The sequence below is a fragment of the Acipenser ruthenus genome, chromosome 5 (genome assembly GCF_902713425.1).
Source record: "Acipenser ruthenus chromosome 5, fAciRut3.2 maternal haplotype, whole genome shotgun sequence".
Classification (NCBI taxonomy): Eukaryota; Metazoa; Chordata; class Actinopteri; order Acipenseriformes; family Acipenseridae; genus Acipenser; species Acipenser ruthenus.
Genome location: NC_081193.1, coordinates 39,876,623 through 39,891,194, shown reverse-complemented (window position 1 = coordinate 39,891,194; position 14,572 = coordinate 39,876,623). Strand labels below are relative to the sequence as shown.

The following is a 14,572-nucleotide window of genomic DNA, read 5'->3' as shown; positions in this document are numbered from 1 at the left end:
AGCTACACCCTTTGACCCCTTGCTTCGTCTAAGAACGGGGAAAAAAAATGTCTGCGGAGTAAGGCGTTGGGAGATGAGAAAACGAGGAGAAAAAAATAACTAAACTAAAAATCACCATCAAAGGTTCGGCGAGGTAAGAACAAATCTAATACTTAGTCAGAATTAATTTTTGTAGAATTTGTTTTAAATATCTGGAATAAATTCTAGCGAGGAGAGGAGGGTTCTCAAAATGGCCTTCTTCATTTAGTTTCAGTTTACTGGTTGAGTTACTGGCGGTGCAGTAGCATATATTTTTGTGAAATGTATATATATATATATATATATATATATATATATATATATATATAATTTTATTGTGTTTTTTTGTGAAGTTTTGCAATAACCGTACGGTTATCGAGATTATATATATATATATATATATATATATATATATATATATATATATATATATAAAGTGAAAAAGGAACAGTAAACGCTACTTAAATCACTGGTGTTTATTGCGTAAATTGATTGTTACAGTGCAGATTCACCAGAGGCAGGAGGCGGTGTTACTTATGTTGTCTTCTGTCTGAACCACATGCGTTTTCTAGTGTTTGGTTGGGGTGCTTTTAAATGGTACCACAAAAATATCACACAATACATTTTATTGTACCTGTGTGGTTCAGAGCTGGTGCTAAAAAGTAGAGTGGGGTGGAGAACGCACAATTAAAGTACAGTTTTAATAAAAGTTTTTTTTTTTTTATATATATATAAATACACCTCAGTTTGGGGTTGTAATATTAATGATTTAATTCATTTTAATAATTGCCTCATTTGTTAATTTAAAACGACAATGTGGTGAAATACATTTTTATATGCTGGAATAAACCAGTAATAAATTGAAGCAATTTATATTTCAAGAACCACTTGACCACCAACTGCATAGTGCTGTAGCATAATTCAGGATTGATTGGTATGCTCAATACTTTACATACATACATACATACATATATATAAGTATTATATGTATATATGTATAAAAATCATTATACACACACACATTTTTAAAGCTTTTGCCATAAAATAAACCTTTGTAATACATTAAGCAAGTTTAAATGATAATAATAAATACATTTGTTTTTTCTAATTGGCACACACCCAGTTGTTTTTAGGATGGTGAAATGCACCATGGTGTCCTGTATTCTGTATTTACTCTTGGATAGTTATTTAGAATGGGTGGTTCTTCATTAGATCTATAGGCTGCAAATAGGACAACTGCATTCATAGCAACACAAAAGCCGAATTATCTCAGATATTAAAATTAGGTTGTTAAAATAAAAGCCTGTACAGATTTGTATGTAATATCTTAATTTTTTCCCCAAGGTTGAAGTGAAGCATACCAGTTTGACTGTCAGGCACCAGTAACTAGCAAAAATGGTGCGATCCAACTCCCCTTCACATTCTTCAAGGTCAAGGTCTGGGTCTCACTCTAGCTCAAGATCTCGCACCAGATCACGTTCAAGGAAAAAGAGATACAGGTAAATTGTTGGAAAATTATGCTTGAGGAAATTAAATATGGTTTAATACACTATGTAACACAATTTTTGTTCCTGGGTAGTAAGTGTTATTTCCTAATTGCTTATGCCTCAAAAGTATAGAAAATGGCTATTATTCCCCACAAACTTTGCTTTTGTGACCAGGACAGTGATATTTTGAAATTTACCTATTTCCAATGAGAAAACGGGCGAATTTGTGTCTTTTCGTTCACATAAAGTCAGAAAAAAACAACATTTGAATCCAAATTAACATGTATTTATACTAAAGTAATACAAAAATGACTACAAAAGATTTAGAAGTGAGTAGTTTGAGATTTCCGATTATACTGTAAATCACTTTCACGAATCAGCCCCCAAATGTAGTCTCCCATCATGTTCTCGTTATACTGTCCTTGGTAGCGGCGTTCAAAGTCCAGTATATCCTGGTGGAAGAGCTCGCCTTGCTCCTCCGAGTACGCTCTCATGTTCTCCTTGAATTTATCAAGATGAGCATCAAGAATATGGACTTTGAGGGACATCCTACAGCCCATTGTGCCGTAGTTCTTCACCAGAGTCTCAACCAGCTCCACATAGTTTTCGGCCTTGTGATTGCCCAGGAAGCCCCGAACCACTGCGACAAAGCTGTTCCAAGCCGCTTTCTCCTTACTAGTGAGCTTCTTGGGGGAATTCATTGCATTCCAGGATCTTCTTTATCTGTGGTCCGACGAAGACACCGGCTTTGACCTTTGCCTCAGACAGCTTAGGGAAGAAGTCTTGAAGGTACTTGAAGGCTGCCGACTCCTTATCTAGAGCACTGACAAATTGTTTCATAAGGCCCAATTTGATGTGCAGTGGTGGCATCAGCACCTTCCGGGGGTCCACCAGTGGCTCCCACTTGACGTTGTTCCTCCCCACAGAGAACTCGGTCCGCTTGGAAGGGTCCACCATGCAGAAGTAGCAGTTGCTTGAGTGGTCAGTGGGTTCCCGCCAAATTCTTGGGATAGCGAACTTCATGGCTCTCTTTTCCCCTCTGTACCATCCTACAAAAATATATTTATTTCACCCATGACTAATGTGTAAGAGATTCTCGCAACATTTTTCATATATGATATATTTTTTCAATAACATTGAAAATTGTAAAACATTTTAAAATTAAAAACTTTTACAATTTTAAACATTTTAACAAATTTTATAACATAAAATTCCGAGCAACAATTGTCCATCTTACCTTCCAGAGTTTTTTTGCAGTGCTCGCAGGTGAAATGAGGTGCCCAGGGTTTGTCTTGATCTCCGACAGGCATGCCGAAATATGTCTTGTAGGCCTCACACATCTTAGCAGGTGCTTCCACAGAGTACTTTTTCGCTCTTGTCTTGATAAATTGGCCGCAGACATAGCAAAATGCGTCTGCCGGATGCTTGCAGCCACTTGATGCCATCTCAGAAAAATGCAGATATGTATCCACTTAGGCAGCTGGAACTAAACTGAACTGGTGGGCTTAAGGCCCCTGTATTTATACTACTATTTATATTACTGGAAAGTTCTAGAAGTTACTCCAAGTTTACTCAGCACTGAATCTATCTGAAATGTTCTGGAAAATAGGTACATTTCAAAATATCACTGTCCTGGTCACAAAAGCAAAGTTTGTGGGGAATAATAGCCATTTTCTATACTTTTGAGGCATAAGCAATTAGGAAATAAAACTTACTACCCAGGAACCAAAAAAAAATAAAAAAATTGTTACACGGTGTAATAGATTGTTGCTGTTTGGGTATATATTTGTCTACCAGGCATCTGTTATATATTAGGTAGATACTGGATTGTATTACTTTCCAGTTTTACCAGATCCAGAGAATTAATACCTAAATACTATGATTTACATGTTTTTGTCTATTTAAAAAATTTGATCTAAGGGGCTCCCGAGTGGCGCATCCAGTAAAGGTGCTCCATGTGGAGTGCAAGATGCACTCTATAGTCTGAAAGTCGCAAGTTCGAGTCCAGGCTATTCCACAGCCGACCGTGGATGGGAGCTCCCAGGGGGTGGCGCACAATTGGCCGAGCGTCGCCCAGGAGGAGGGAGGGTTAGGTCAGCCAGGGTGTCCTCGGCTCACCGCGCACCAGCGACCCCTGTAGTCTGGCCGGACGCCTGTGGGCTTGTTTGTAAGCTGCCCAAGGGCTGCGTTGTCCTCCGACACTGTAGCTCTTGGGTGGCTGCATGGTGAGTCCGCAGTGTGAAAAAAGCGGTTGGCTGACGGCTCATGCTTCGGAGGACAGTGTGTGTTCGTCTTCGCTCTCCCGAGTCAGCGCAGGGGTGGTAGCGGTGAGCTGAGCTTAAAAAATAATTGGCCATTCTAAATTGGGAGAAAATAATAAAAATAATTGGCAACAACTAAATTTATAAAAAGAAAAAAAAAAAGAAAAAAAAAAAGATCTATACCAAATAATGATGCCAGTGTTGGCTATCACAGGGGAGATTTTTACTTTTGTCTGCTGTTCATAGCTAAACTGCTCTGCCATGTTTATAAACTTGATTCATATGGAATGAGTCTACCTTGGTTGATTGAAAAACAAGATGATTTTTTTTTCTAGTTCTAGATCTCGATCCAGATCGTACTCCCGTTCCCGAAGTCGAGAACGTGAGCGTAATTACCCCAGAGATTATCGACGAGATTACCGCATGAACAGAGGGATGAGGCGCCCCTATGGGTTCCGTGGTCGGGGGAGAGGCTACTATCATCAGGGTGGTGGGCGCTTTCAACACCGAGGCGGCTTCAGGCCCAACTGGCAGAACCGGCGCTACTCCCGCAGCCCCAGAAGGGGGCGCTCTCGGTCCAGGACCCCAAAACGCAGATCTGCTTCACAAAGGTCTCGAAGCAAATCCCACCACTCCGAACGCTCGTCCCTGTCCCGCAGGTCCTCCAGCTCCCGCTCCTCCTCCCGCTGCAGCAGGTCCCCCGTCCCCTCAAAGAAGCGGAGCTCCCAGGACAAGCCCGGCAAGAAATTGGAAGGGGGTCCTACCAAGGACGAGGGGGCAGGCAGGCAGCCGGAGGAGGAGAAGGGGGATGCTAAAAGCGAACAGGCAGCCAACGCCTCTTCCAAGTCGCTGTCTGATCTCAAAAGGGCCCCTGCTGTCATCACTGAGAGCTGGGTAGGGATTGCTGCCTACAATGACACCAGCCCCCGCTCCCACCGCAGTCCCACCCCCACCCCTCCCAGCCAGAGCTCCTTGCGCTCTGACACTGTCTCGCGCCAGGTCACCTCCAAAATCAGCCCCCCCTCCTTACCTTCACAGCGGTTACATTCTTTGCAGCACAGCCCTGATGGTCTTCTGGGGCACTACAGCCCCTCCCATGACAGCCCCCTCTACTGCACCTCCCCCAGGAGGAGTCCAGCTAAAGCCTTCTCTGCCAGCCAGAGCGGCAGAGCTTTTTTCCCTAACAGTGATGAGCAGAATCTCCCAAAAGCTGGAAAGTACCTCAAAAGGTGATTATTATGTTAATATTGTTCAGTTATATTTCAGTAACAAACAGTAGCGCAACAAACAATTCAGTAAAATGTATTTTACACATTTATTTATCTACTTGAGGCTCGGTAAAGCTTACTTCTCTTTCTTGCAATCATTTTCATGGGCAATTTTACTGTTAGTTTTTTTTTTTATCAATCATCCAGCAGGCCCTATCCTTGATCTTTTAACTTGCTTACAACAATTAACCTAGATAATCCATGTATAGTCATATAACTTTAAACACAGCCAGGTTCATGTTTGATATTTTCTAAGCTGCTGTATTGAGGGACTTCTGTTGCTGGGAAATGATTTTAACTCTTAATGTATTTATTTGTATTACCAGGTACACAGAAGAGGAAGGGAGCAGAGTTTACCTACACGAAAGGGGAAACGGGAGGGAGAAAGATGCCCAGAAGGACAGAATACAAGAGAAAGGCAGGGCAGAGAGGGACGGAGAGTGGGCTGAGCAGGGAGGCTTAGATCTGGGGGGTAAAAAGGAGGGTGAAAAAGTGCCTTTCCTGGGTGACTCTCCTGAAGTAGAAGAGGAGGATGAGTCTCAAGCCTATAGGCAGCCATATCAGTTCAAAGTGACCAGTCAGGTAGAGCAAGTTAAGAGTTATGCAGTTGAGTCCCGCTGGAACCTAGACAGCCAGGAGGAGAGTGGCAAGTATAAAACTAAAACATTATCGAAAGCAGAGAGAGATTATGACAGGTTTGGGGAGGACAGGTCATACAAGTTTAAGGATACAAGCTATTTGCCGGACAGGCTAGGTGGAAATAAAGAGAAGTATGCAGAGGAGGAGGGCAAGAGTGCAGAAAAGTTTGAGAAAATTACCATTAAGAGAGACATAGTGTCCCCACAGCAGCTCAAGGCTGACAAGCTCAGAGACCTCTATGAGCATGGTGGTCTGCTGCAAAAGACTGTTGACATGAGGGATAAGGCATTGCTTCGAGATGAAAGCCCACCTAGGGTAAAAATGGTCAGCAATGATGCCTGTCGTCCTGAGGTCAAAATGGTGTATGACGATCCAAGGTAAGCATGCTGTTAATACCTGTTGCACATTTTGAATGAGAAATACCAAGTCTGTTATATATGTCTCTTGTTTTTGTTTTGTTTCCTAATTCAGCCCGGGGACTTCCATGGCAAGTGACAGATCGCTTGCAAGTGCGCTCGTCCATTCTGTCAAGAGGGAGCAAGGATTTCGTTCCATCTTTGACCACATAAAGAGGCCTCAGACGTACAAAAGTTCTGCAGAGTCTTTTATACAGCATATTGTGTCCTTGGTTCACCATGTAAGGGGTATGTTACAAATACAGTTTGTTGCTTAATAAATACTGCTTTATTATTTTTCTTTCTGTAAGTTATTTTAAAAATAACTTAATCTTAATTGTAATTGTTAATTGTCAAGATTCTATGTACAACTTATTTAGGATTACTTATCTTAACAATATTTTTTAAAGTGCCATGTAATGCTCATTTTCAAAATCAAATATCACTAATTTACATTTAATTTCACCTCATGGTTTTAAATATAGTTGCTTTAATGCTAATGCAGTGCTCCTGTCAAATCTGCTTAGTTTTAGAATGGGGTATTTCATTATGCTGCACTTCAGAAGTGGAAATGTAGAACAGCTCATTGTGTAAAGAGCTGAAAACGCCCAGTGATGATTTCTTTTTCATTATAAATAGGTCATGGCAGTCCTGGAATGTGCTTTGAAATGCCAAGTTCTATGTTACAAAATGTAATTGCACTTGAAAGATACAGATGCAAAAACAGGCAAAGTTGAAGCTTCTGTGCTCCTGGCATAAAATCTCATTTACTAGCTCCAAAATTCTTCTACCTCCATGTTGGGTTTGATTGAGGCACTACACTTGTAGTGACTGATTCAAGTGTTAGTGATTGGTTATGAGACATTTTCTGGAAACAAGGCGGTAAGTTGAAATATGGATGTCATTTGTTAACAAGAAAAACCAGAGCGCTTTTTTATTTAATTTCAGAAAAAAATAATTCCCAATGTTATTTGTGTTCTCCAACCTGTGTGTCCAGATATATATTGCATTATTTATTGCGGAATATTCTTTCCCAAGTGGCTCACCTGGTAGAAGCGCAGTTGGCTGTTGCGTAGGGTGAGTCATACAGCGCAGGTTTGTGTCCTGGCTGTGCAAAGTAGGCCGGTCTTTGGTGGGCACTCCAAAGAGAGCGTCACATTGGCTTTGGGGCGCCTGTGGGTTAGGGAGGTAAAACCAGCAGGGACTGTTTCTCCATCGCTCTGGCCAGACGCCCAGCGAGCTCAGAGCAGACACCTGCAGGGCTGGCCTTTGTCCTCCAGAGGTCGGTAGCTCGCTGACATCCGCTCTCGGGTTCCTGGGTGAAAAACAAAGTTGGCTTGGCCCTGGGATCAGAGGACGCCCACTGAATCATCGGGTCTCCTGAGCCATGTTTGGAATTGCTGCAGTGAGGAGAAAAGCGTTTGGGCATTCCAAAGTGGGAGAAAATCGGGGGGGGGATTAGAATTGGACACACTAAATTAAAAAAAAAAAATACTCAGTTATCGACATGCTTTTGGAGTCGTATATTGTTGGCTGACAGCAAGCACATACTGTAGTACTGGTAATTAAAAAAAAAAATATATATACAAAAATACAGATAGGTCTGCTAGCTGATTTTATGTTTTGAAACCTAAACTTTAAATGCTTCAGTCTCAAAACTATTTTTGTTATTTACGGTACTGTCAAACAAAAATCTATAGAAGAATTTGAGTGTCTGTTTGTGAACTGTTGTTTAAGGTTGGAGATCACTGCTTTAACTGGTAATATTTACAGAAGTCTTTTCTTCTGATTCCAATAAGTTGCTATTTAAGAATTTGCTATACAGGGTGTTTATGCAGTAAGTTTGTCAACTTAAGGGCCCTACGTTTTTGCCTGAACTGCTTTATGTAGGCAGAATTTGTGTCAAGGTAACCTTAAAAATAAGCAAAATACTTGCTTTATAATCACCATGTATATCCGATTGTGAAGAGCTTATTAACATGATCATCTGAATTTAAGCCATTGGTTTAATTTTGTAGTTTTGATAGCTTGCTTGGTTTTATATTTTGTTCCACCGATAAAGGCACTGATGCTTTACCATGTCATTTTGAAGTTATGGATGTATTTATACCAATAGCAGTTTTTTGTTATCTAAATCGGATGATCGTTGACAGGTGTTTAACATACTGTGTGAATTTAAAATAACATAGCTTAAATTAATAACTAAAATTGATGGGACTGTTTTAAAGGTACTGCTATTAAATAAAAACATGATGCTTTTGCTTCGTGTTAATCTAATGTTTTGTCTGCTTTTCAAAAATAAAGCAATACAATACTTGTGTGTTTCAGAATATGAACATACAGTAGGTTTCAGTGTTGATATTCTTTTTTTGTGAAGTTCTGCTTTGGAAAAGGCAGTGGCTAATCAATCTGCCTTTTGTCTTCTGCTAGGTTTCTTGAATGTTCTCTTTCCTTAACTCGTCTACTGCATAACCCCCTGTCGAGATTGGAAATACTGTGTAAATAGGTGGAATTAACTAACTGGGCAGTATTTCTCCTCTGCAACCAACAGAGCATTACTTCAAGTCAACAGGAATGACCCTCCATGAGCGGTTCACTGTCTATCAGAAAGCTGCTGAAGTGCATGAAGCCAGACCAAACAGTCCAGAAATCCACAGGTAACAACATTTTGTGTTTGGAAGTTTTAAATCCCACACTGAGTTGTGACAGGTTAAAAATATTGGACTCTGCTGTATTGTGCTGGTTTCACCTGTAGGGTTGTGCCGATTCACAGTGTAGACATAATTATCATGTGTCTACACTGATAATTCGAGAATATAATTTATTAGCATGTACTCTAGCAGCCTCACCTACCAATGACTGTGAAGTGTTTTTGTCAAGTGTTTTTGCCGGCAGCTGAGTGAAACAGATGTTGAAATCTCATCAGGGCGACGGCAAAAATCGACCTGCGCCGGTTGGTTTAAAATCCAGTGTGGACTCTCCTCGGTTTTCTTTTTTTTAATAAGTTGCACTGTATGCAAAATGTGTAAAAGGCTTGATTCAAGTATTCAGGGAATACAACCAATAAGAGTGTCAATGACACCATCAAATCAACAGCACATCATCGCTATCGCAATGTAGGCGGCGTCAGCTCAGGAAGGTATGATAACTCGACATGCACAAGCTGCACTAGAAACATTCAATCGTTCAAAAATATGTGCAACATCTGTGTGCGAAGCAAAGCGTTACCTGTGCATTCCAAAGACCAGTCTCTGCTGAAATACTGTTCTCTGCTGCTGAAGTGCACTCAAATGAGAACATGTAGATCACTGAGTGTACCTCAAGAAAAAACTCAAAATATAAAATTGTTATATTTGTTTTAAAAGTAATCTGCATGTAGAGAACTCTCTTTTTTTCTTTTTTGTCAGATTCCAAACTTTTGAAAAACTTGTTTCCAAGAATTTTTTATTTTTTTTGCAGGGCTCCAGACTGCAAATGCGACAAAAGAAATGAAGTGTATACAGTTTTTTTCGGGGTTAGGCGCCTTGGTGCCAGTTACGTAAAAATGCTGCCTTTCTCTTTAGAAGCATGTGTCAATATTTATGAATGCGCTAGGACGTCGGTCTGTGAGGGGGGGAAAAAAACACATCACATATTTTGGATTACTATTACAGTAGGATCGGTGTCACCCCCAGTGTTTTTAAGGAGAGGCTGTGTGGTCCAGAGGTTAAAGAAAAGGGCTTGTAATCAGGAGGTCCCCGGTTCACTCACTGTTTGACCCTGAGCAAGTCACTTAACCTCTTTGTGCTCCGTCTTTCGGGTGAGACGTTGTAAGTGAATGCAGCTGATGCATAGGTCACACACCCTCGTCTGTAAGTCGCCTTGGATAAAAGGGTCTGTTAAATAAACAAATAATAATGTTTTAATAAATTGAAGCATGAGAAGGACGGTAACAAATAAGCTAATAATAATAATAATAATAATAATAATAATAATTATAATAATAATTATTTAATCAAATACAAATGCTTATAAGCTTAGATAGGTGCTGTATCAATACCAGCAGAATACGGTGTAACCCTAGTTTCACGCAACAGTTGTAACAGTGACCAAATGTCAGCGAGTGTTGTGTAAAAAGTGGACCATTTTTAATATTGTAAAAAGCAGAACCAACTCGCTGCAATTTAAACTTGTTTTTACTGAAAAATAAACTGCAACATGTAATAAGAGCTGTCTGTTATGTGCTGTCAAACTTCACTAACACTGAGCATGGGAGCTGCGATACACATCGTATTGTGGCTCTCATATTGCAATACGTATCGTGAATACACTGTCGATACCCAGCCCTATTCACCTGTGTCTTTCTTCATTGTCAGTGGATTCAGTTTTGTGGTAAAGAGATTTGGGGCTGTGGATAGTAAATGTAAGTGAACTGAGAAGTTAAGAGTATTTATTTCTTTTTTGGATTACTGTTACAGGAGGATTGACGTCTCCCCCAGTGTTTTTAAGAAGGAGAGAATATTAAAGGAAGAAGGTCACAAGGTAATTTAGTCACCCAATATAGCTTGACACTGGGTGGGGTATATTTTAATGATCTAAAGAGTGGTGGATCTTGCCCAGAAGCTTCTAAACCTTCCGTTTTGCTGACATCTTTCCACTTTTAGCTTTTTTTAGTAACCAATAAATCCAACTCTGTTTTTTATCATTAAAGTAGTCCCCAATATGTTAAAATGGGGATGGGATTAGGTAGATTGCTTGTAACATATTCTCACTACCTAAATACATATTTTATGCAAGAATTACAATTCCACAATCTTCCAGCATGGGATGATTGTGTCAAAAGGGTACTGGGTATTGAGGTTCAACATGTAATCCTTCAACAGGGTGACAAAAAATCAAGGTGTGACTCGGCTGATTTGAGGCATGACATTGATCGTCGACGAAAGGAGAGGAGCCGGGAACGAGACGACTCGAGGGGTTCTCGTGAACCCAGCCCGTCGCGTAACATGGACAAACTGGGCAAAGAATTCAAGGACTACAAAGATTACAAGTCCTACAAGGATGAAAGGTAGGCATTTATCTTTCACTTTGCAGGTTTAATTTAAGAAATTTTACACTTTTCTTTAATACTTTTCTTGATCATTTGTTTGCAATATTTATACACAAACGTTTTGTTTTACAGCAGTAATCTATTGTCTTTCTTGCGGCTTATGTTGGATGAGGACAATTGGGATTAGCAAACAAAAATGACATAATAAACTGTCATATAATCCAGACTACAGCAAGAGGTTGGACTTCATTGCAGTGCACTTCTTAAACTTAATGTGTAAGAACTGCGGTTTATAATGCTTGATATTGCATTGGTTTTTTTCTTTCTTTTGTTGTCCTGTTGTAATTGAATTTGAAATAATTACTGTTAATGTGTGATTTATTTAGATGCTCGTTTAAATTGTGTTTTAAACTGAGTGTGTGCAGTCATAAAATCGAGATTTTTCACCAGAAAGTATTTTATACTTTACCACAAAAAGTATACTGTACGCTAAAAGAACAACTGATCCCTGGTTTGTATTAATACAATTCTTTCTATTAAAAAAAGGTTAAAATGGTTTGTGACTTTTATGCAAATGTGGTTTTAACTATTCATGCAATTTAAAGGTGTAATTAACCAGAGAATGCAAGTAAAGCTTCTTTCTAAAGGGCTCTACTTCTTATTTTCTTGTAGCAAGCACAAAAGCAAAGAGCAAGACCATTCAAGATCGTCATCCTCCTCTTCTGTGCCACTGGAAGATAAGGATAGCCGTAAAGAAAGGGACGAGGAATACAAGTCCCATCATGAACAAAAAGATTATGCAGGTTATCATGGAGGAAATCGGGCAAGGGGAACTTTCGTAAGTATCTAAATCTGCGACTATTCCTCACATAAATCAGAAATTCGATGCCCAAGTCTTTGAATTTAAATTTTGGTGGATAATGCATTTTTAATCCCTGCTGTGGATGCATATCATACATGTATATATGGTGGTTATTTTCCATGACATGGATGGCTCTAATTTAGTATTTGTATTTATAGCCACGGCAGAATGTGTTTTAAATGTTGTAGCTGATTTAACATTAAAAAAACCTGCTACAAATTGTTTCATAAAATATTATCTATATTTATAAACATTTGGACAGGCTAAATTCAACTAATGCTACTTATTATTAACTAATAACATTAAATAACTTATCGGTCTGTTGCTCAGAGGAAATGTAGTTTGCTGTTTACTGTATTTCTTTAAACGGAACTCAGCTAGTTAAGACCGTGGTAAGTGTGCTTTGAAATTCCAGAGATGGAATTTTAAGATGAAGAAATTAGTTGTTCCACTGGATGGCTTTGAAAGCAGCTGTTCAAAGCACTAAACAATCAAAGCCAGCGTATTCGTGATGTGAAAATTATAGGCATTTAGAACATGCACCCTGGTACTGGTAAGCCTTTGACCTTAACCCTTTGCAGTCCATTTATTAATTGCGCGTCAGGCACGTCAGGTCTAATTAATTTTCACACGCGCAGTTAATTTTAGACGCGCTGTTTAAAAGTATTTTTTTCCACAGTCAAACGGGTTTAAATGGCCCTGCATATCAACAAAGCACTCACTAGGCATCTCCAGCGCTGCCCCACCCTTTCGTTCGCTATAGCTTTCTTCTATGTAAGAAGTAAATAATAATAAAAATATGTCGTACATACCGATCAATCATCTCCTGATAACTCGTTTTATCACCAAACTCCTCAATAATGCGATCCAAGTCATTATTTTATTACTATAACATCTCAAAAAAGCTCTGCAAATGTCCATGTTCTCTGTGCGCTGATTCACAGGCAGCCAGCTTGTTTACTTACGACCGCCCCGTTATCTGATACCAGGGCATGTATGACACTTCATGAGATACGCCTTTTTTTTTTTTTTTCAACTTGTCTTGGCTCCTGTCGCTCCCACTCGGCAATTGAATGGTTTTCTCGGCTTTTTCCGGAGAAAAAATGACTAGAAACCCGTTTTTTGCGTCGCTATAATGATGTCGGACCCAGTCCGACAAAGGACCCGAGAGGAATAATTGCAATGTCGGACCCAGTCCGACAATGGACCGCAAAGGGTTAAATGTATTTGAAGTCAAACAATGGTACCATTATTTTTGTTAAATATTTATTTAACATGTAACAAAATTCAATATAAGTACATTTTACTTAACATGTATTATGTATGTTTAGCAATTTCGGATAAGAGGAGGCAGAGGAAGAGGCAGAGGGGTCTTTTTAGGGCAGAATGCTGCACCCAGTATTCCTAATGTACCATTCCAGAAAAGACCAAAGGAAGAGGAATGGGATCCTGAATATACTCCAAAGAGCAAAAAATATTTTTTGGTGCGTATCATTTTAGAAAATGTTAAGTATAGTTAGGGTCCAGTCAAAACCATGCATCTTGAAGTGGGGCACTTTCACACCTAGTTTGTTTGACCCTTTGATATGGATTGAAGTGCAGTTTGGTTCGCTTGCCGTTATACGTGAAACCTCCGAGAACCAGTCACTTGGAAACTAACCACTCCAAACAGTGAAACAAGTCGTGGAAGTGACTTACTTCAGCAAACACCAAAAAGTGTCTCGCCACTGAGGCACATACTCAACGCAGGGCTTGTCGAAACACAATACAATGACACATACACGCCGACAATAATGTCACATTTACAAAACAGCACATCACAAAAAAATACAATGGAGCTGATTTACAGTGAAATGATGCTAAATTAATACCAGTGTTTGAGATTTACTATTGCAGCATGCATGTTCTTTAAGCATAATAGCAAAACTGTCAAGTCAGAAAAGTCATAGGAAAACTATGAAATGAACATAGTAATAAATATTTAGCACATGTTTGCATCAGGCTTCATTATAATTGCACCATATACACTTGCAGGGGAAACATTGTGCTAAAACAAAGTGGTACAGACATTAGTGTTGCATTTTCGCTGCTTAACCTAACTCCAGTAAACCAGCTCCTCCTTCCTGTTGCATCTGTATCTCACCACACTGTCACGCTAACAACAATCACAACAAACTGCTATTATTATTATTATTATTATTATTATTATTATTATTATTATTATTAATAATAATAATGATGTTTGCTTTTGCTTGAAACGTCTTCTAAACACCAGCCTCAAAAGAACAGTGTTTTTCCAACAAATACGTTACACTCTCGGCATGCTCCATGTCTTCGGTAATGATTTCAATGTTGTAAGCACCAAATCAACCAAAAGAGCATGGACAACAGCGCATGACGTAAAGTATTCTCCATGTTGGGCATGATGGAAAACTTTTTTCCCCCCAGAGAGAACTTCCACTCTAGTAATCAGCAAGAGCAGAATGCTTTTGAAAAAGTGCCATGTGAAACCAATAGAACTGTGTTCTGGATGAAGCTGCAAGTGAACCAAACAAGTGAATTTGAATTCACTTAAAAAGAAGCTTGTTTGCTTGATTTTATTTATTTATTTTC

General features: G+C 39.4%; 1 protein-coding gene and 1 long non-coding RNA gene across 6 annotated transcripts in view; one reads left to right on the top strand and one right to left on the bottom strand.

The window, feature by feature from the left end:
• Position 1: 1 nt before the first annotated feature.
• The window catches only part of LOC117403038 (bcl-2-associated transcription factor 1-like), a 20,591-nt gene continuing 6,020 nt past the window's right edge, over positions 2-14,572 (top strand). The window contains exons 1-10 of one of the 5 annotated variants that reach the window (XR_004544530.3): positions 2-133; positions 1,363-1,517; positions 4,102-4,995; positions 5,361-6,050; positions 6,145-6,317; positions 8,620-8,725; positions 10,526-10,589; positions 10,931-11,115; positions 11,233-11,373; positions 11,770-11,907. Coding sequence is in view for 2 of the 5 variants with exons in the window: in XM_034004882.3 (XP_033860773.3) it covers positions 1,414-1,517; positions 4,102-4,995; positions 5,361-6,050; positions 6,145-6,317; positions 8,620-8,725; positions 10,526-10,589; positions 10,931-11,115; positions 11,770-11,935; positions 13,291-13,443 (2,535 nt within the window). In the remaining 3 variants the exon portion in view is untranslated. Of the gene's footprint in view, positions 134-1,362; positions 1,518-4,101; positions 4,996-5,360; positions 6,051-6,144; positions 6,318-8,619; positions 8,726-10,525; positions 10,590-10,930; positions 11,116-11,229; positions 11,374-11,769; positions 11,936-13,290; positions 13,444-14,572 lie in introns of those variants that run through there. The other 4 variants (XR_004544528.3, XR_004544529.3, XM_034004882.3 and 1 more) reach the window with 4 other exon arrangements.
• The window catches only part of LOC131737128 (uncharacterized), a 21,101-nt gene continuing 16,006 nt past the window's right edge, over positions 9,478-14,572 (bottom strand). Inside the window, exon 3 of the long non-coding RNA XR_009328703.1 lies at positions 9,478-9,943. This is a non-coding gene — a long non-coding RNA (uncharacterized LOC131737128). The remainder of the gene's footprint in view (positions 9,944-14,572) is intronic.